This window comes from Salvia splendens, chromosome 19, assembly GCF_004379255.2.
Source record: "Salvia splendens isolate huo1 chromosome 19, SspV2, whole genome shotgun sequence".
NCBI classification, from domain to species: Eukaryota; Viridiplantae; Streptophyta; class Magnoliopsida; order Lamiales; family Lamiaceae; genus Salvia; species Salvia splendens.
The window spans coordinates 7,127,364-7,149,910 of NC_056050.1; the positions used below are offsets into that span (position 1 = coordinate 7,127,364).

Here is a 22,547-nt window from a genome sequence, read left to right on the forward strand (position 1 = left end):
ATGTATTGGTGTCGAGGGAATTCTATGTGTATAGACTCATGTATTAAATCTAAGTGATATTTTTAAGATAATGACACACTAAAAAAGTTACGGATCTCAGATTGAATGTATTATACTAGTCCTATGTCAACCATATTATGTGTAATTAAGAGTCAATGTCAAATTTTAGTTTATTTTTATGATTTAAACTTAGTAATTTAATATTTCAATTTCAAAATTTATAGGACAGACTAGATCTTGAACAAACTTCATGATTTAAATGACAATTAACCTAATTTTAAAATAATTAAAATTTTATTACTTCAAATTCAATTACATAAAATTATAACTACAATATATGTTGAATTTCATTATACATTATTTGTTCTCTTTAGTAGTGGGCTAATATAAGTTTGAATGTATAATTTGGAGGAAAGAAGAGGTTGGACTAAAAAAAAAATATGCGACGTAGAAATAGAGATGACAGTTATTCCCGTTAATGTGTTTCCTTTATCACAGCGCAAAGCAAAGCTGTTTCGTTTATTCTTGCCAATATGGTTAAGTAAAGCCCTTCTCTTCTTTAATTGCAAACCCTAAACTATATATATATATATATAAAAGCAAAGCCCGCTCTCTCTTTTATTCTTCAGAATTTGGTTTAAGAAGAAAACAAAACCCCTTTTCTTCTTTAATTGTAAACCCTAAACTATATATAATCCCTCGCCATCTTCATTACTTTCCCTTTTCCTTGAATATCATTGCTTCTTCAAGCTAATTTGTTAGCAATGTTAGGAGAGGAAGAGGCATTGAATTTGAATCCATTCGGAGATGGAATTGCATGGGTTAGGGCCGTGGGATATTTGATACACAAGCACTCAACAAGAATGAAATATGGAGGATAAGTATTAATAGGCTTCTCACACAAGGATTACAAAATACACAAAAGTGCTTCAGCACTACACGATTTCTTTCTCTCCATCTAACTATGAGCTACAGCTCTTTTCTTCTAACTCTCTCAATTCTTTTTCTTGATTGATTATACAATCAACAACTACACCCCTATTTATACATATTCAAATATAATAAAATAGTCAACTATTGCTAGCTACTATACACATCTCCATTACGTGGCTCATTAGCTTAATTAGGAAGATATTGCATGTAATCCACTAGTTCTACACATCTCCATTACGTGGCTCATTAGCTTAATTAGGAAGATATTGCATGTAATCCACTAGTTCCACCGCCTGATAGAAGTATTCACTAGTTTACACCACTAAGATAAGGTGGTGATGCAACAACTTCATCACCACTCCTTAATTGTGAAGTAATTGAGTTAATAATTTCAACATGCTCCCTTAAGCTCAATTGTTCACGGTTTTCATGCCGGGCATAAATTCCAATCTTCTGCTTGTATTCTTTCGCCACCAACCTCACCTTGTATCTTTGCACTTCACCATTGGCATTTTTCTTTGTTTTGTACACCCATTTCACACCAATTGCTTTTCGGCCTTCTGGTAGCGTTGTCAACGACCAAGTATCATTTTTCTCGATCGCATTGATTTCTTCGTCCATTGCAATCTTCCATTTCCTGTCTTGTGTAGCATCTGCATAAGCAATAAGATCAGCATTCATATGAAAACAAACAAGATTAACATTTTCCTCCACAGCTTCATCAACTTCTTCGGTAGGTTCATATATATCATTCAGACTGCGCATTCTTCTAGGCCTTACACCTGGACCTTGAGAAGATGTAGGTGACTCTGGTTCTTCAATTTCACGTGCATCTTCTTGCTGATCAAGTACAATTCCTGGCGTGCTTTCATTTTTCTTATCCTCTCAGTTCCATGTTTAATCTTCTTCAAACACCACATCGCTACTTATGATCACCTTCTTCGTAAGTGGGTTATACAACTTATAACCCATTACCCGATCACCATATCCCACGAAGATACACTTTTCACCTTTGTCATCAAGCTTGATTCTTCGAGCTTCGGGAATTTTGGCATAAGCAATGCAGCCAAAAACTCTCAGGTGCGCAAGACTGGGCTTGAACTAACTCCATGCTTCTTCGGGCGTCATGTTGCGAACACTTTTGGTTGGACATCGATTCAAGAGATACACTGTTGTTGCGACAGCTTCAGCCCAAAATTCTAGAGGTAAGTCCTTCCCTTTGATCATACTCCTCGCCATATCAAGAATTGTCCGGTTCTTCCTTTCAGCAACACCATTCAATTAGGGAGTATATGGAGGTGTAAGCTGGTGAATGATTCCATGTTCCTTGCAAAATTTTTCGAACAGATCGGATGTGAACTCGCCACCTTGGTCGGATCTGAGAACTTTAATATAGTGTCCACTCTGTCTTTCAACAAGAATTTTGAACTCTTTGAAAATATCAAACACCTCTGATTTCCTTTTCAAGAAATACACCCAAATCTTTATGGAATAATCATCAATGAAAGTAAAAAATTACTGATTACCTCCGGTAGAAACAGGCTTCAGAGGACCACAAACGTCTGTATGAACGATCTCCAATGGGCGTGATGCTCTCCATCTCATTTCTTTGGAAAAACTTGGCATGTGATGTTTTCCCAGTATGCAACCTTCGCAAACTTCTTCAGGATGATCAATATGCGGCAAGCCTTTCACCATATTCTTTGTGGATAGGAGCTTTAAACCACCAAAATTCAGATGTCCAAGACGCAAATGCCATAACCACAATTCATCTTTAACAATAGCATTCATGCACTTCAACGTATCATATTTCATATTCAATGCAAATAATCTATTTTTGGACATCTTCACACCGGCAACCAAATTACCACTAGCATCATTCATAGCAAGATAAGAATTCTTGATACTCACATCAAATCATTTCTCCAGCAATTGACCAAGACTCAAAATATTACTTTTCATGGCAGACACATAATAGACGTCATATATAAAACCATGATTTCCATTCTTCCGCTTAATCAAGATATTACATTTTCCTTGCACCGCAACTTTTGAGGAATCTTCAAAAGTAACATCCCCATAAGATGTCTTCTTCAGCTCCACGAAGAGTTCTTTATTCCCGCACATGTGATTACTCGCTCCAGTATCCAAGTACCACGTGCTACACTGATCACCTTCAAGCCCTTTATGAGTAAAAAGAGAGGTTGAAATTACCTACTCATCATCATCTCCACCTTCGTCATAATTGACTTGTTGATTGGACCTGGTATTTTCGGCTGTTGGACACTCATAACTACAATGCCCGAATTCGTGACAAGTGTAGCACTCAAAATTTGCTTTATTAAACCCTGGTTGATTGTAGGTTTGAGAATAACCGCCTCAGTATTGTCCTCTTCCTCGTCCTCGTTGTCCATAAGAATTTCGACCTCTGCCTTGATAGGTGGAATTTTGATGTCCTCCCTCGTTTTGATAATTCTGACCTCGTCCTCCTTCACACTGGTAATTCTGGTCGCGTCCTCCTCGACCTCGATTGTATCCACTACGTGATATCTCGGGCTCAAACTTCTTATCTTCTTGTATTGACATCTTCGCTTGTAGCATATGCTCAAGTGACAGAGTGGTCTTTTTCTTCATGCGTTGCTCGTGGACTTCCAAGCTGCTCTGCAACTGGTCGATAGACATGGTGTTGAGATCTTTTGATTCTTCGATAGCCGCCACGGCGTGCTCAAATTTCGACGTCAAAGAACGAAGAATTTTCTCAATGACACGAACATCTTCAATTATCTCCCCTTGCCTTTTCATTTGATTCACAATAACTAATATTTTTGTGAAATAGTCTGAAATGCTCTCTGTTTCAGAAATGGCCAAACTTTCAAACTCGCCACGTAGGATCTGCAGTCGAACTCGTATCGCCTTATCAACGCCGGTGAAAGAATTCTTCAGAATCTCCCAAGCTTGTTTGACATGATGGTTGCACTTACTTTCTCGAACATGGTTTCATCAATACCTTGATAGATATTGAACAATGCCTTCTTGTCTCGTTTCCTTGCGTCTCTGAGGGCGTTCTTCTGGTTGTTCGTCATGGCATCTTCGGCTTCTTGGGAGGCAGGTTCGGTGTAGCCATCTTGAACAATATCCCAAACTATTGTGATTGCAAGAAGACTCGCATTTGAATACTCTAATTTCCAAAATTGTGTTTCTCCATGAAACGATGAGATTTCTCCTCAGGGTGTTTAGGTGTCGTTCAAGCAAGGATATATCCTACTGGTCAGGATAGCGATCCTAACTAAGCCTAGACCCTGGTTTCGTTCAAGCAAGGATATATCCTCTTCTACTAATCAGTATAGTGGTGGTAAGGGTCGAATCCCACAGAGATGGTGCGTTAAAACTATTGTGGTGATATTCTGGATGGTTTGGTTAGCTACCACGCTCGGGTTGAGTCTTTACCTAGGCAAGAACTTAAAGGTAATTTCCTACTGACTAGAATGGGGAAAGAAGTGTAGGGGTGCAGCTGTGTACGTGGAAATAGGGAGACATTTTTGTAACAGAAAATATTTGGAAGGTACGGGATTCTATTTTGGGCTAGACAGAATATTCAGAGGGTGGTGGTAGTCAAGGTGACTAGGCTGACAGATCTGCAGGTTATAACTAAAAGTAAAGGACAAAAAGCAAAAAGCATCTAAAAAACAAAGTGGTCCCCAACATTAGACAGGGACATCATCTTCTTCAACAACACAAACTAAAATCAGAAAATAATTCCAGATTCAACACGGAAACACAGTTTATCAATTCGCGAACACAGATCCACAAATAAGAACACCAAATCTGAAATCAAAACACAGAAAATACAACTCCGCGTACTGGTCAGCAGGAAAATGAAAATGAACTCAAACAAGACTTCACATGCAGCGATTCACTCACGATCAATAGTTCCACATTTAACTAAAGGAATTTTGACGGAAACAAAGAAAGGAAAGTTTCGGCACTTAAAACACCAAGGAATCTTAGATCTGAGCTAACCAGGCGGAATAGAAAGGAAAATAAATCAACACAATAACCGAAACGGAAATCAACTTCATAGCATAAACACGTTCAGATCTTCCACAAGTACTTCAAAAGCAGAAAATATCTAAAAGCAACAAAGATCCAACGTGAAGAAAGCAAGTAAATTAAACTACGAAAGCGAATAAAAGTGTTTCGCCACTCCGGGCGATGAAATCCCTAAGCTACGGTCTTGCTGGCTGGAACGGACGATTTGGAACTCCGGGAACATCTAGATCTTCAAGTGACCATGGCAGTGGCGAGAAATGAGATTCTGGACTGGGCTGAAGGACTGAACTCCGAGAGAATTCTACCTAAGAGTGATGATGATGATTCCGATCCTCTTTTCTTTCTCCAAGTGGCTTCCTTTTATAGGGAGGCTTACCCTTGATTTTTAGGGTAAGACCTTGCGGTGAGATGACTTCTTTGCCCTTAATTGTGATCGAGCAGTCCCAGCTATCCTCCTTCTCCATCTCGAGCCATATTTGCATGTATACCGGTCAGTACGTAATCGTCCTGACGCCCTTTTCACTTGAAGTGTCTGAAACTCTGCCTTCTGGCTAGAATGCTTACCCTGCACGCTTAAGCAACTAGTTTTTGCAGATATAATTCAATTACGCACATCATACTGACCAGTAACCTAGGCCTAGAATACGACTTATCAAACTGCTCACACTTACCACATGCTTGTCCTCAAGCGTGAAGAACAAACAAAAACGAATAAGTCGAATTCTAGCCTGGTTACTCCCCTGACCGACTCTACCTAAACTAGACTCGACGTAAAGAAAAACACTTGGTCAAACACAGAAACACACAAACACAAATAAAACAAAAACACAAAGATTTGGGCTATATTTTCAACCATCCCTTACCTCGGGATCTGGTGCAATCCGGCCTTAGACAGCCTTGAACTCCTGCCACCCCCCCATTCCTTCCTGGTCAGTACATCTGTTTGTCAAGATCGCCCAAACTCTCGGCCAAACACTAGATTCACTCGGTCTCTCATACCTCACCAGGAATGTTAGGACCGCATTCTCTCAATATGCTCAACCACACTTGCTTCGGACTTAGATCTCACGTGCAGCTACTGAAGGACTTAAAGGCTTGTAATGGGGCTATTGGGTTGCAGCGTTTTGGGGTAGATGTTCCTAAGGCTCTAAGTTTTCAAAATTTCTACTTTATTAATGCGGGAGAACTGTGTGCTGTAGGCTTTTGATTAGTTGCTTTTTAGCTGGCGCTTCTGGCTTGGGTCTCCAACTGTTCAGTATCATCTTGTGGCTTTGCCACCCTTATTCCTTCTCTTTTTTTGTGGTCAAGTTTCTGACCATTTTTCTCCACAATCTTCTCTCTCTCTTTTTTTTTTTGTGGTTTCGCCACCCTTATTCCTTCTTCTTCTCCCTTTTTTTTTCTTTTTGTGGACCCGGGATAACTCCCTGGTCGATTTTCTTCCGAACCTTCTTGCCCAGCTGGAGTCTGCTTCCTTGTACATCTTTCTGGCCAGTAGGCTTCATTCGCCTCACGCACAGTCCCAGTGGCTAGGGGTATTTATCTGGGTAAAAGAGTTAGGAAAAAAGGTTCTAAGGGTGGTTTTTTTTTTTTTTTTTTTTTTCAGATGGGGGGTTTCCTACTGCCTTCAGTCTTTGCTACCCGTGGTCACTTCATCCTAGGCAATTTGTGGCAGCCTCTCTTTCTTTTCCATATATGTGGAAAGTGGTTCCACTTAAAGCTTATAACTCACATTTTAAGAGGGCTTTCGCGCTTGGCTCTAAGTATGGGCTTTTCTCTCATACTCACATCATCTATCCTGACTAGGAGGTACTAGGGAGGGTGGTTTCGGTTTTCCAGCACGTCTTATCTCCCTCAGTTCCCTTCACCGTCAGCTCAAGACGGATGAGTTTTAAGCCCAATCAACACGCAAAATAAAAAAAAACTAAACCTAACAGGACACTAACACAAGCACGAACACAAAAACTACACATATACACATACTCATCATACTGGTCATTGCGTCCCCCCTCCCACTTCACAAGTGTCTGCCCTCAGATAGGGCTGTGAAGTGGAAAAGGTAATGGCCAGTATGATGAACACATAGACAAACAGACAAAAACAACAAATTAAAACTAAAACTTCTCACACTTAGACTATGGAATAGGCTAAGTGTGAGATTTTGAAAACCTAAACAGCAACCAACAAAACACATATATATACAAAACTCCTCACACTTAGGCCGTGCAACGGACTAAGTGTGCGTCAATCATGCTTACGAAAAACAGAAAACACAACACATGCGTCAAAAGACAAACCCTTAACTTCTCACACTTAGACTATAGAATAGGCTAAGTGTTATGAACGGGGTTTGCGCACAAACAGAAATTATACTACCTAGACACACAAAACACAATTAAAAACGAAAAGCTAAAAATGAGAAAATAAAAAGAAAAACTAACTGGTCAGATGGGGGTGGTCTTAGCGAAGTCTCCTGCTCCTCCGTGGGGCAGGTGGTGTAGGCTGCTTTTCCAGGGGTTCCTCTTCCGTTCCAGTGTGATCCTCACTCTCCTTCGCCGGTTCCTCGGCTGCTGCCGGCACCTCAGCGTTCTCTTCCTCGGGCTCGTCTATCATTGTCTCTGGTGGGTGGGTCTCATCGTCCTGGCCTCCATGGCCGCTTGTTCCTGTAGCTTGTTCTTTCTTCCGGCTGGTCACTTCTTCCAACAACACATCTATCACGGATGCCATCCGGCCCATCTCCGTGATCAATCGATGGTTTTCCTCTCCCAAAGTAGTCACTAACGTCTCCATAGCGTCTTGCTTTTGAGCCAATGTCTTCTGCTCTGCAGATCTCTCCAACATCCTTTCCATCATTGCCGCTAGCTTGACCATCTCTGCTTTCAATTGCTTATTCTCCTCTCTAACTGCATCCATTTCCTTCTCCATTCTGGCTTGACGCTGTTCCTGGTCCGATGCCAATCCGATCATTTCTGCCCTTATCTGTCTGCTTCCCCCCGCTATCTTCTCCACAGCTTTTTCCATCCCCTCTTGTCTCTGGTCGTGTGCCGGTGCTTCATGAGCTGCTGTCAACCGAGCAGTGGGTGTAGCTTCCTCTCCCATCGCGTAGAAGTGTGGCACGCCTTGCCTCATGTATACCGCATTCGTCCGGACGAATAGGGGGGTATCAAACAATCCTGGGGCGTCCACCATCGTCAAGGGGGTTAAGTCTTTGTCCTCTGAAACGGTGACGTTGTTTCTCACAAAGATTCCCAATATATGGCAGAGGGAAATATTCTGTGCTGGGTGGGTAGCGATGAGGTGACATGTGTATGCAGTCCAGAACCCTAAGTGCAACTTCTTGCCTCTCTTGGCACACCACATAAGATACAATTCCGTCATCGATGTCCGGACTGCCGAATTCGACTATCCTAAAAGGTTGTAACCCAAGAAGAGTTGAACCAGGCGTAGATTAGGATCGTTGAGATGGATAGATCGGGAGATAGTGGACTGAAACCGTCCTGCCCCGGGGTGAGTAAGCTCTTCCCAAGCTACCTGGGGCTCAAAGTCCACATGCCTGCGGGGAATCCCCCGCTCCCTATCTCTCCACTCGGGCCCTATGGCCTCCTCCAAACTGCATATCCCTAGCCGAACAGTCCATTCAATCAAATTCATCCTAATCTCTCCTCCAAATACTCTGAAACTGATGCACTCTACATCCAAATCCGTTGTGACCTTGAATCGAAAGGTCGCGAAAAATTCTTTGGCCAAATCGACCGGAACATTCAAATTCTCATTCCTTAACAGCCATTCAAAACCCAATTCGTGGAAAAGGGCGAGAAACGATTCCCGAACCTTCAATTCATCTAACGAGGGGAGATGAATTACCTTTCCACACTTAACCTTCTTGCCTTTTGCGTTCTTGGTGTGATAGATGGATTGGAGCTCCTTGGAGTCAAAAAATTGCATCCCCTCCACCACGTCATCTGTGAGCTCCACCGTCCAACGCTTATATCGGAGTGGTTCTGCAGGTGGATGCAATAGTTCCCGATGATCGTTAGGGAGTTGCTGCTCCTTGTACTCCTCATCTTCCATGGTCGTATCGCTATCGGATTCAGATTCTTCACTGATCTCATATTCACTGTCACTCGGTGTTTGCCGGTTTGATGGGGTCCTCTGGTCAGCCTCAGTGATCACGATGCCTGTGTTCACGGTACGCGGTTTTTTGGTACTCGGCTTGTTCTTCACAACGGCTTTTCCTTTCCTTTTTCTTTCTATCTGGTACCTGGCTTCCTCCTCAGCTTCACTCATGATTTCCACGGGATCTGCCTCTGTGTTCGGCTGATCCCTACTAGCTGCCCACTTTCCCAAGCATCTCTGCGAAATTCTCCGCGGTTTGGGCGAGTCTGCCTTGGGGTCTGCTTTCACCACCAGTTCCCGCTTTATAGGCTTGGGCTTCACTACCGGAGGTGCCACCGGTTCTGGTTCATTGGTTTCTGCAGCTGTTTCCTCCTCTCCTACCTGCATTCTACCATCCCCTACTTCTACTCGGGGATCTACTGGCTCTTTTTCTTTACTCGGTGCTTCTCCTTCCCCTCCTACCAACTGGAAAGGTCGGCCTTCCGGTATGTTTCCTGATGTGGCTTTCTCCCTGTTTCCTACTGCCCCTAATGCGAGGTCTAGACCCTCAGCCATTGGTGCAGTGTCCTCTTCTCTCTGGTTGACCCTGTTCAGAATCGAGTCAAATTCTTCGTCTGTCATTAGGCCTTGTTTTCTGGCCGATTCATTCAAATCTATTTCCGGCCTTCTCACTTCTTGAACTACCGGCTCCGCTTCGGGCGTTTTCTCTGTTCCTTCGCTCCCCTCCGGAGTTGTCTTGCCTTGACTCGACTTTTTCGTACGCTCCTCAGAGTCGGAGTCGTAATGTCCGGTGATAGCGTCGAGCTCTGCCGAATTCGGCACTGAATCTGCTGCATGACTGTCCGGCGCAGGCGGGAGTTCACTGGGTGTGGTTCCTACGCCCTCCATTTGATCAAAACCAGTCAATGCCGCCGTCCAGTCCCGAGTAGGGTCCTGTTGACGAAGAAATGCCATCATGGCATCCATGGAAATCATAGGTGGTGGCTGAGCTGTCGGTGCTGGTGGCGGTGGATTTTGCTGTGGTTGCGCCTCCTGGGTTTCTTGGCGGCGCGGTTTGATTTTCCGGGCGAAAGCTTTCTTCCCCATGAGTGGAAATCTGCGATTTAGTGGTGAAAAGTTAGGGTTGATGGTTGAGAATGATGTTTCCGCAAGAGAGATGGACAAGGATTTCTTGAAAGCGAATTGAAAATGAGGGTTTGTGAGGGAAAAGTGTTGGGACGGTAAGTTTAATTCGGGTGAGAGAGAGCAGTTGCAGGTGGTTGTAACCGGTTATCAGGGGTAGCCGGTCGCGACGTTTCAGACGGGAAGGGCGGTTGAGGTTGCTGGCCTCTGATTGGTCCGCGCGTCTTTTCCCTCTGCTCACGCGCCATTTCTCTTGCTGTCACCCTGCAAAAGCTGCACAAGCTTTAATTCAAATTTTTGTCCTTTCCATAATTCCTCCTCTACTTGCCTAAAAAAAGAGACTAATTTAAATGGGCACTTAAATAACATTTTGAAATAGCACCAGATAAGCAATCCTTTGGTCAATGCGCACTTCAAATTAAAATTAAGGCCCGAAAATATTTTTTTGGATTTTTAGGAATTATCTAGCGTGCAAATATTAATTACGTATTTACAATATTTACAACTTTCTTAGGTAATTTGGAATTCAACTTGGCCAGTATATGCATACTATTCAAAGGGAAACTGGCCGCGCGGAATTCCAAATTCCTATCTTACTGATCAGTATGAAACCGATGTAAGTGGCTGTAGTGGAATTTCATCCACTACACCCACCTCGCTATTATCCCTGAATATTTTCAACCTATGCCCATTTACTATGAAAGGTTCAGAGTTAGAAAAACTCCCTGAAATTTCTACTGCCCCGTTGGACCGGAGTGCAGTTATGATGTAAGGTCCTGTCCATTTGGACTTGAGTTTCCCTGGCATAAGCTTCAATCTTGACTGGAAGAGTAGTACTTTTTGGCCAACATGGAGCTCCTTAGTCCTCAGATTTCGATCATGCCATAATTTAGTTCGTTCTTTGTACCACATGGCGGAATCGAATGACTCCAATCTAAGTTCCTCAAGCTCCTGCAGTTGCAGCTTCCTTTCCTCTTCACAGGCGGTAGCATCCATATTCACTTTCTGTACTGCCCAGTATGCTCGATGCTCGATTCCAACTGGTAAATGGCACATCTTTCCAAAGACAATCCGGTAAGGGGACATGCCTATGGGAGTCTTGTAGGCTGTTCGATACGCCCAGAGAGCATCCTCTAACCTTACACTCCAATCCTTCCTAGAAGTGTTCACCGTCTTCTCCAAAATTTTCTTTATTTCGCGGTTAGAGATTTCTGCTTGACCATTTGCTTGCGGATGGTAAGGGCTGGATAGTCTATGGTGCACACCGTATTTCTTCATTAAAGCTTCAATTGTGCGATTACAGAAGTGTGTACCTTGATCGGATATGATCGCCCTGGGCACACCGAATCGGCTGAAGATATGACTCTTTAAGAATTTGGCCACTTCCTTGGCTTCACACGTGCCTGTGGCCTTGGCTTCCACCCATTTGGAGACGTAGTCTACAGCAACTAGGATATACAGATTCCCATAGGATGAAGGGAAAGGCCCCATGAAATCCATTCCCCATATGTCGAATAACTCGCAAACTATTACGGGTACCTGTGGCATTTCATCCCGGGCAGATATTCCACCGGTCAGTTGGCAACGCTCACAACTTCTGCAAAACTCGTACGCATCTTTGTTGAGGGTTGGCCAGTAAAAGCCGCTATCCAAAATCTTCCTAGCCGTCTTCTTGGACCCGAAATGTCCTCCGCATGCTAACGAATGGCAGTGGGTCAAAACATCCCGCTGATCCCAGTCAGGAATGCACCTCCTTATCACTTGATCGGACCCTATCCTCCACAAATAGGGGTCGTCCCAAAAGTAGTATTTCGCTTCACTCTTGATCTTCATTCTCTGGGCTTTGGTAACACTTGGCACTTCTGGAAGCTCTCCAGTTACCAGGTAGTTGGCCAGGTCCGCGTACCAAGGCTCTTGCCCTACCTTCTCTTTTCCTTTTGCTGTATCATTCTGACCAGTAAGCTTGAACACTTCTTCCCAATCAATTTTTCTAGGCACAAAAATCACCTCACACAAATGTTCCTCTGGAAATTTATCATGCACTTCGTCACCGTTTCCATCTTGCACTATTCTGCTCAAATGGTCCGCCACTTTGTTCTCGACTCCTCGCTTATCTTCTACCTCCCAGTCAAATTCTTGTAGCAAGAGTACCCATCGGATCAAGCGTGGTTTGGATTCCTTCTTGGCAATCAGATACTTAATCGCCGCATGGTCAGTATACACTATGACCTTAGATCCCAACAAATACGGCCTGAACTTCTCGAAAGAATACACCACTGCCAGCATCTCCTTTTCAGTGGTATCGTAATTCCGCTGGGCTTAATTTAAAGTCTTGGACGCATAAAAAATTACGTACCTCTTCCCGTCGATCTTCTGACCCAGCATGGCTCCTACCGCAAAATCGCTGGCGTCGCACATTACTTCGAACGGATGGTTCCAGTCAGGAGCCCTTATGATAGGTGCGGATATCAACTTTTCCTTGAGAAGGTTGAAAGCAGCCTTGCATTGCTCATCAAAGATGAATTCCACGTCATTCTGAAGTAATCTAGTAAGGGGCTGGGCGATCTTGGAGAAATCCTTGATAAATCTTCGATAAAATCCGGCGTGCCCCAGAAAACCCCTTATCCCCTTCTGATCAGTAGGGAATGGTAATTTGGATATAACATCTACCTTGGCTCGATCCACTTGGATACCTCTCTCTGAGACCACGTGTCCTAAAACTATCCCTTCGGCGACCATAAAATGGCACTTTTCGAAGTTCAAAACCAAACTCTTTGCTTGACATCTCTCCAAAACTATATCTAAATGGTGAAGGCAAGAGTCGAACGAGTCTCCGTAAACCGTAAAATCGTCCATGAATATCTCTATGCAATCCTCAATCAAATCAGAAAATATGCTCATCATACATCGTTGAAACGTACCTGGAGCGTTGCACAGGCCGAAGGGCATGCGACGGTATGCATAGGTTCCAAACGGGCAAGTGAAAGTAGTCTTGTCCTGGTCCTCAGGATCTACGTAAATTTGGAAATACCCGTTGTACCCATCTAGAAAGCAGAAAAACTTCTTCCCAGCTAATCTCTCCAACATTTGGTCGATGAACGGCAGGGGAAAATGGTCCTTCCTGGTCGCATTGTTCAGCTTACGGTAATCGATGCATATTCGCTAACCCGTGACTAGCCTCGTTGGGATCAGTTCATTCCTCTCATTCCGAACTACTTGGATGCCCGATTTCTTTGGGACCATGTGGATCGGGCTGACCCACTCACTATCCGGTACTGAATAGATAATCCCTAGCGACAACAACTTCAAGATCTCCTTCAATATCTCTTCTCGCATGTTAGGGTTTACCTTCCTTTGAGCATCTCGATGTGCCTTCGCTCCTTCCTCCAACCTAATGTGGTGCATGCAGACGTCGGGGCTAATCCCCACTAAATCTGTAAGACTCCATCCAATTGCCTTCTTGTTCTTGCTCAGCACGGTCAATAGCCTAGTGATAAGTCGTATTCTAGGCCTTGGTTACGGGTCAGTATGATGTGCTTAATTGATTATATTTGCAAAACAGTTGTTTAAAGTGTGCAGGTTAAGCATTCTAGCCAGTAGGGAAGTTTCGGAATGTTCAGGTGAAGAAGGCGCCAGCATGATCTCATACTGATCAGTATTCGTGCTAAAACGGCTTGAGATGAAGAAGACGGATAGCTGGGACGGATTACCCACAATTAAGGGCAAAGAAGTCAAATTGCAACGAGGATTTACCCTAAAATCAAGGGTAGCCTCCCTATAAAAGGAAGCCAAATTGGAGAGGAGAGGGGATTGACTCATTCAACACCATCTTTAGGTAGAAAGTTCTCTCGGTAGTTTCAGTCTTTCAGCCGTGTCCCGCTTCTTGCCTCGCCGTAGCCATGATCACTTGACGTTCAGATGTTCCCAGAATTCCAGTCATCGTCCATTCCAGCCAGCAAGATCGTAGTTTAGAGTCTCATCGCCCGGAGTGGCAAAACACTTTTACATTGCTTTCGTAGTTTTAAATTTCTCGCTTTCCTTACGTTGGATCTTGTTTACCTTTGGATATTTTCTGCTTTTGAAATACTTTGTTGAAGATCCGAACGAGTTTATGCTATGAAGTTGATTTCCGTTTCGTTTATTGTGGTGTTTCTTTATTCCCTTGCCTAGTTAGCTTAGATCTAAAGTTTCTCGGTGTTTAAAGTGTTGATTCTCTCAATTCCGTTTACGTAACAAATTTCTTTAGGATAGATAAACAAGTACTGTTTGATCGGAAAGTAGGTCGTTGCATGCAAAGCTTAGTTTAATTTCTGAATCGTTCTTTCATATTGACCAGTATGCAGAAGTCCAGTTTCAGTATTTGATTTCGGATTTGATTTCTTAGTTTTGGATCTGTGTTTGTAAGTTGTTAATCTGAGTTTTTCCGTGTTGAATCTGGAATTGTTATCTGAATTTTGGAAGTGTTTGTTGAAGAAGATGATGTCTATTTCAATTGGAGGGGACCACTCACTTTTCAAGATGCTTTTGCTTTTGTCCTTCACTTTTAGTTAAGCCCTGTCAGCCCAGTCACAAAACTTCCACTACACTCTGAATATTCTGTTTAGCCCGAAATAGAAACCCGTACCTTCCAAATATTTTCTGTTACAAAATTGTCTCCCCATTCCACGTACACAGTTACATTCCAAATGTTTTCCTTACCGTCTGACCAGTAGAACACCTCCTTCAAGTTCCAGCCTAGGTAGAAACTCAACCCAGCGTGGTAGCTAACCAAATCTTTCGATTGTCACCGCGGTAGTTTAAGAACGCACCATCTCTGTGGGATTCGACCCTTACCACCACTATACTGATCAGTAGAAGTGGGTTGAGGAATCTTTGAAACCAAGGTCTAGGTTAGTTAGGATTTCTATCCTGATCAGTAGGATATATCCTTGCTTGAACGACACCTCCGCACCTTAGGTCCTTTCAAATGGCGCCGTTGCCGGTATGCATAAGTTCCAAATGGGCAAGTGAAGGTGGTCTTATCCTGGTCTTCAGGATCCACGTAGATTTGGAAATATCCGCTGTACCCATCCAAGAAGCAAAAGTACTTCTTCCCAGCGAGTCGCTCCAACATCTGGTCGATAAAAGGCAGAGGGAAGTGATCCTTCCTTGTTGCATTGTTCAGCTTGCGGTAATCGATGCACATTCGCCAACCCGTGACTAGCCTCGTTGGAATCAGCTCATTCCTCTCATTTTGGACGACTTGGATTCCCGACTTCTTTGGAACCATGTGGATTGGGCTGACCCACTCATTGTCTGGCACTGAATAGATAATCCCTAGCGACAACAACTTCAAGATTTCCTTCAATATTTCCTCTCGCATGTTAGGGTTTACTTTCCTTTGGGCATCTCGATGTGCCCTTGCTCCATCTTCCAGCCTGATATGGTGCATGCAGACGTCGGGGCTAATTCCAACTAAATCTGTAAGACTCCATCCAATCGCCTTCTTGTTCTTGCTCAGCACGGTCAGTAGCCTAGCTTCTTGTTCCTTCGTAAGGCTGCTGCTGATGATCACTGGATAGGAGTCCTCACCTCCGAGGAAGGCATACTTCAAATTCGAGGGTAACTTCTTCAGCTCAACTTGGGGTGGAAGTGTGTCTTCGGTTAGGGGGTTTTTCTCGGACTCTTTCCCTTTTTCTAAATCTCCTTCTGATGGTTCTTCTATACTGACTGGTAGCTGAGCCCCTGCGGCTCCTATGAACTCCGACTTTTGACAAAAATCCTTGATTGCTCCTTCAATTTCTTCATCGGTCAAACCCTGGCTACTGATCAGATCACACCATGCAGCAGCTTCTACGTCAGCCTGTTCATATACATCTAAAGCCTGGAGTCTCTCCTGCAATAGTTCGGTCTCAAGAAAATCTTGGACTAAAGGGTCAATCACATCAACATAGCATAGATTTTCAGAATCAATAGGTTTCTTCATGGCATCATTGATATCAAAAGTAAATTTCTCTCCATGGAAATCAATGCAAATTGTCCCCTCAGCCATATCCACGATCGTTTTGGCCGTTCTCAAAAATGGTCTTCCTAACAAGACTCCACTAGACTCCCTCACTTCATGCTCACTCATTTTGATCACATAAAAATCAGCAGGGTATGTAAAATCATGCACTCTAACTAATACATCCTCTAAAACTCCCTCCGGACTTATGCATGACCTATCAGCCAGTTGGATCAATACTCTAGTACTTGACAGCCTCACTCCCTTCAACCGGTTATAGATAGACAATGGCATGACATTTATAGATGCCCCCAAATCACACATTGCATGTTCGACCTTCATATCTCCAACAGTTATTGGTAAGGTAAACATACCTGGGTCGGCTCTCTTGGGCGGTAACGTCTCTTGCACTATTGCTGACGCTATCCCTTCCACCATAATCTTGCCATCTTTCTGGGCTCTCCCGGCTATGAAATCCTTTATGAATTTCCCAAGGGGGGGGTAGTTTCACGGCTTGGAGAAATGGTATGGTGACATCCAACTTCCCAAAAATCGACAAATAGTCAACCGGGTTCTCTTTCTTCCTCTTTGTAACAAATCGGAATGGGAATGGTTTCTCCCCTTTTTTCTCATCTACTTGTCCCTTAGCAACCTTCTTGGAGTCTTTCCGGGGTAGTTCCTGAGTCTGGGCTTCCATTCTGAGCTCTTCCTCTCGATGAGGTTCCTTTCTGGTCAGTAGGGTTTCGGGTTCATCTCCTGCAATTGGTGTAGCATCCAAGAAGAATGGATCCTGCATCTGAGGCATAGGCCTCCCTAGTTCTTCCGCTGAAACGGTATCGCCTCCTATCTTCGTTCCGTTAGATCCTCTACTAGGTCGTTTGGGTTGAGGCGCGTCATAAGTAGTTCCTGACCTCAACGTAACCTTACTCACATTTGCCTTTTCGGGTATTTGGACTGTAGATGGTAGTTTCCCTGCATTTCCCTTCAAATCACCCACCGAACTGGCCAGTTGGGCTAACTGCCTATTCATCATATCCATGTTCGCCTTATGTTCTTTCTGGGCATTTTGCATCCCCTGCACGACCTCGTTATGGGATTGCAATTCTCCTTTGATGCTCTGTTGTGACGCTAGCATTTCACCCATCATGTCCTCAACGGACCTCCTTGGCCTGTTCGGATTTTGGAAATGATTTGGCCCTTGGTGTTGGTAGTTCTGGAAGTTTTGCTGGCCTTGATTAGGCGGGTATTGGTTATACTGGGCAGGAGGGACGTACTGATCTTGAGGATATTGATTCTGGTGCTGGGCTTGAAACTGATTTTGGTTCTGATGGTGTTGGGGTGCATGATTTGGCTGATTTTGGAAACTGTGGAAGTTTCTCTGGTGGGGTGGTACATAAACAGGATTCGGGTTTTGGCTTTGTGGGTTTTGATTTTGGGTTTGTTGGTTTCTTCCTGACCAGTTGGGCTGGTAGTCTGGGTTTGCTAGTCCACGGTTAGGGTTTTGGTTTGGATTGGGGTTATACTGGTTCTGTCCTTGGTTCTGATTTTGCCCCCGTCTCCCCATCGAAAGTTTGGATGATCCCTCCATGGTGCATCCCGTTGTCTACCCTGAATCCAATGCCCACTGGAATTGAAGTACCCCGCAGCATTGACCTGTTCCATATTCACGTAGTCACTAGGCTGTTCATAGTTCGGTCCTTGATTTCCCTGTTCTGCACCTTTGTAATTCCCAGCTGGGGGAGGTGGTGGGGTGCTCTTCTCGATCGCACTCAGAAGTGACTTCTTCAGCTCATCCATCTTCAAGTCCATTTTCTGCTCCAGTTTATTTTCCTGATCAGTAGACAAGACAACAGCAGCCCGCTCTCGGTTGTATCCTTCCCTTGAATGGTCATACTCTTTCTTTGCATTCAGTAGCTTCCTTAGGACTCTCTTCGCTTCGCTGACCCGTAATTGTGTGAAGCTTCCTCCTGACGATGAATTTGCTAGATCCTTGGTTACCGCGTTCATACCTTCGTAGAAAGTATGATGCACTTCAATGTCCGCCATGCGATGGTTGGGACATGATTCCAAAAGACCCATGTATCTTGCCCAATAATCGCTCAAGGGTTCATCATATCCTTGCTTCACATTAGTTATTTCCCTTTTCAGTGCGCTTGTCTTTGATGACGGGAAAAACTCGCCTAGGAATGCTGACTTGAAATCGGCCCAAGTCTCAATGGAGTTGGGGGGCAGGCGCATGAACCAGGTGTTGGCTTCCCCCTTGAGCACAAATGGCATGGCCTTCAACCTATAATCATCCTCATTCGCTCCTGCTGGTCTCCTCTGCGCCCTACAAATTTTACAAAACTCATGCAGAAACTCATACGGCCCTTCATAGCTCTTCCCACAGTATGTAGGCAGAATCGCGATCACATGAGGCTTCACATCGCAGGCGGTTTGCCCTGGAGTGACGACTATGGCTTGCGATGGTTCTCCCTCGGTATGCGCGTTAAGGGTACCGATCTCTGGATCCTCATCTCCGTTGGCGGCCATCAGAACTGGGATGCCTTCCAACAGTGGTATCTCCTCTGGTATTGGTCCTTCTATATTGTATTGTTCTTCGTCGCTACTCGAACCTAAGTCAGATAAAGCCGTCGACAACCCGGATCGAGTGGTTAAGAGTATCGATCCTCGCTGAAGTATCTTCGGCCTCCACTGGTCAGGAGCCGAACTGCTTCTCATAAACTGAAAAGAAAAGAAAAAAAAAGAAAGGTTATGCACAATATATACACCGAAGTATCACTCACAGTAATTGCAAATAACGCAAAGAAAATCATCGATTGATCACGGAGATGGGCCGGATGGCATCCGTGATAGATGTGTTGTTGGAAGAAGTGACCAGCTGGAAGAAAGAGCAAGCTACAGGAACAAGCGGCCATGCTGGCCAGGATGTTGAACCACAAGTCCCAGAGACCGTAGTGAAGGAGCAAGAGGAAGAGAAAGCCGAGGAGCCGGCAAAGGATGATGAGCACCAAGCTGGAATGGAGACAGACCAACCGGAGGACCAACCGATAGAACGACCTGCACCACCTGCCCCACGAAGGAGCAGGAGACTCCGATAGACCCCCCCCCACTGACCAAGTTAGTTTTTCTTTTTAAGTTTCAGTTTTTCTTTTAACTTTTCGTATTGTTGTTATAATTTGTTTAGGTAGTATAATTTGTGTTTGTGCGCAAACCCCACTTCAAAACACTTAGCCTATTCTCTTTGGAGCATGTTTTCTTTGTTTTGTTTGTTTTGATTTCTTTGTCGCATGCATGTTAGCTCACACTTAGACCATTGCATGGTCTAAGTGTGAGGAGTTTGTATATATGTGTTTGTGGTTATGTTTTGTTGATCTCTGTATAGGTGATAAAACCTCTCTCACTTAGCCTATTCCATAGTCTAAGTGTGAGAAGTTTTTGTTTTAGTTTTGCTGTTTGTTGTCTGTGTGCCATCGTACTGGCCATTACCTTTTCCACTTCACAGCCTTATCTGAGGGCAGACACTTGTGAAGTGAGAGGGGGGACGCAATGGCCAGTAAGATGTATGTATATATGTGTAGTCTTTGTGTTTGTGCTTTTGTTTTGTTTTGTTAGGTCTAGATTTATGTTGTTTGTGATTGGGCTTAAAACTCAACCGTCTTGAGCTGAAGGTGAGGGGAATTGAGGGAAATAGGACATGCTGGAAAACCTAAACCATCCCCGTTAGTACCTCCTAGTCAGGATAGATGAGGTGAGTATGAGAGAAAAGCTCATACTTAGAGCCAAACACGAAAGCCCTCTAAAATGCGAGTTATAAGCCTTAAAGTGGAACCACTTTCCACATATATTGAAAAAAAAAAGAGAGAGGCTGCCACAATTCGCCTAGGGTGAAGTGATCACGGGTAGCAAATACTGAAGGCAGTAGGGACCCCCCCCTCGTAAAAAAAAAAAAAAAAAAAACCACCTTTAGAACCCCTTTTTTTTCTTAACCTTTTATATACCCAGATAAACACCCCAGCCGACTGGGACTGTGTAAGGCATGAGACAATGGAGCTTACTGGCCAGGAAGAAGTGCAGAAAAGCAGAAACCAGCTGGGCGAAAAAGTTAGAAGAAAATCGACCAGGGAGTCATTCCCAGTCCAATCGATCTATGAGTTTTCAGTTTTTTATGTGTTTATGTTTCTCTGTGTTTGTTTGTGTTTTTCTTTGCGTCCTAGTTTAGAGTCTAGGTTAGGTAGAGTCGGTCAGGGGAGTAACCAGGCTAGAATTCGACTTATTCTTTTCTTTGTTTGTTCTTCACGCTTGAGGACAAGCCTGTGGTAAGTGTGAGCAGTTTGATAAGTCGTATTCTAGGCCTTGGTTACGGGTCAGTATGATGTGCTTAATTGATTATATTTGCAAAACAGTTGTTTAAAGTGTGCAGGTTAAGCATTCTAGCCAGTAGGGAAGTTTCGGAATGTTCAGGTGAAGAAGGCGCCAGCATGATCTCATACTGATCAGTATTCGTGCTAAAACGGCTTGAGATGAAGAAGACGGATAGCTGGGACGGATTACCCACAATTAAGGGCAAAGAAGTCAAATTGCAACGAGGATTTACCCTAAAATCAAGGGTAGCCTCCCTATAAAAGGAAGCCAAATTGGAGAGGAGAGGGGATTGACTCATTCAACACCATCTTTAGGTAGAAAGTTCTCTCGGTAGTTTCAGTCTTTCAGCCGTGTCCCGCTTCTTGCCTCGCCGTAGCCATGATCACTTGACGTTCAGATGTTCCCATAATTCCAGTCATCGTCCATTCCAGCCAGCAAGATCGTAGTTTATAGTCTCATCGCCCGGAGTGGCAAAACACTTTTACATTGCTTTCGTAGTTTTAAATTTCTCGCTTTCCTTACGTTGGATCTTGTTTACCTTTGGATATTTTCTGCTTTTGAAATACTTTGTTGAAGATCCGAACGAGTTTATGCTATGAAGTTGATTTCCGTTTCGTTTATTGTGGTGTTTCTTTATTCCCTTGCCTAGTTAGCTTAGATCTAAATTTTCTCGGTGTTTAAAGTGCTGATTCTCTCAATTCCGTTTACGTAACAAATTTCTTTAGGATAGATAAACAAGTACTGTTTGATCGGAAAGTAGGTCGTTGCATGCAAAGCTTAGTTTAATTTCTGAATCGTTCTTTCATATTGACCAGTATGCAGAAGTCCAGTTTCAGTATTTGATTTCGGATTTGATTTCTTAGTTTTGGATCTGTGTTTGTAAGTTGTTAATCTGAGTTTTTCCGTGTTGAATCTGGAATTGTTATCTGAATTTTGGAAGTGTTTGTTGAAGAAGATGATGTCTATTTCAATTGGAGGGGACCACTCACTTTTCAAGATGCTTTTGCTTTTGTCCTTCACTTTTAGTTAAGCCCTGTCAGCCCAGTCACAAAACTTCCACTACACTCTGAATATTATGTTTAGCCCGAAATAGAAACCCGTACCTTCCAAATATTTTCTGTTACAAAATTGTCTCCCCATTCCACGTACACAGTTACATTCCAAATGTTTTCCTTACCGTCTGACCAGTAGAACACCTCCTTCAAGTTCCAGCCTAGGTAGAAACTCAACCCAGCGTGGTAGCTAACCAAATCTTCCGATTGTCACCGCGGTAGTTTAAGAACGCACCATCTCTGTGGGATTCGACCCTTACCACCACTATACTGATCAGTAGAAGTGGGTTGAGGAATCTTTGAAACCAAGGTCTAGGTTAGTTAGGATTTCTATCCTGATCAGTAGGATATATCCTTGCTTGAACGACACCTCCGCACCTTAGGTCCTTTCACCTAGCCTCTTGTTCTTTCGTGAGGCTGCTGCTGATGATCACTGGATAAGAGTTCTCCTCTCCAAGGAAGGCATACTTCAAATTTGGTGGCAACTTCTTCAGCTCAACTTGAGGTAGAAGTGTGTCTTCGGGTAGAGGGTTTTTCTCAATCTCTCCTTCTTTTTCTAAACCTCCCTTCGATGGTTCTTCTATACTGGCTGGTAGCTGAACCCCTGCGGCTCCAGTGAACTCTGATTTCTGACAGAATCCCTTGATTGCTGCTTCTATTTCTTCATCAGTCAACCCTTGGCTACTGATCATTTCACACCATGCAGCGGCTTCGATGTCAGCCTGCTCATAAGCATCTAATGCTTGGAATTTCTCCTGCAATAGTTCGGTCTCAAGAAAATCTTGGACAAGGGGGTCAATCACGTCAACATAACACAAATTTTCAGAATCAATCGGTTTCTTCATGGCTTCATTGATATCAAAAGTAAATTTCTCTCCATGGAAATCAATGCAAATTGTCCCCTCGGCCATGTCTACTATTGTCTTAGC

At 43.7% G+C, this 22,547-nt stretch overlaps 1 protein-coding gene across 1 annotated transcript; it reads right to left on the reverse strand.

The window, feature by feature from the left end:
* Window positions 1–2,850: 2,850 nt before the first annotated feature.
* On the reverse strand, window positions 2,851–4,016 carry LOC121778946. The gene is made up of 3 exons (XM_042176324.1): window positions 3,915–4,016; window positions 3,414–3,870; window positions 2,851–3,116 (listed from the first exon to the last, which is right to left on the reverse strand). Exons 1-3 carry the CDS (start codon window positions 4,014–4,016, stop codon window positions 2,851–2,853), a joined length of 825 nt encoding a protein of 274 aa, XP_042032258.1.
* Between the last annotated feature and the right edge of the window lie 18,531 nt (window positions 4,017–22,547).

Coding starts and splice junctions, on each gene's coding strand:
- LOC121778946 (XM_042176324.1), bottom strand. CDS start 4,016: ATGACGAACAACCAGAAGAACGCCCTCAGAGACGCAAGGAAACGAGAC. Junction 3,871..3,914: donor ATGAAACCATGTTCGAGAAA/GTAAGTGCAACC, acceptor GAGATTCTGAAG/AATTCTTTCACCGGCGTTGA. Junction 3,117..3,413: donor CCAGTGTGAAGGAGGACGAG/GTCAGAATTATC, acceptor TTACTCATAAAG/GGCTTGAAGGTGATCAGTGT.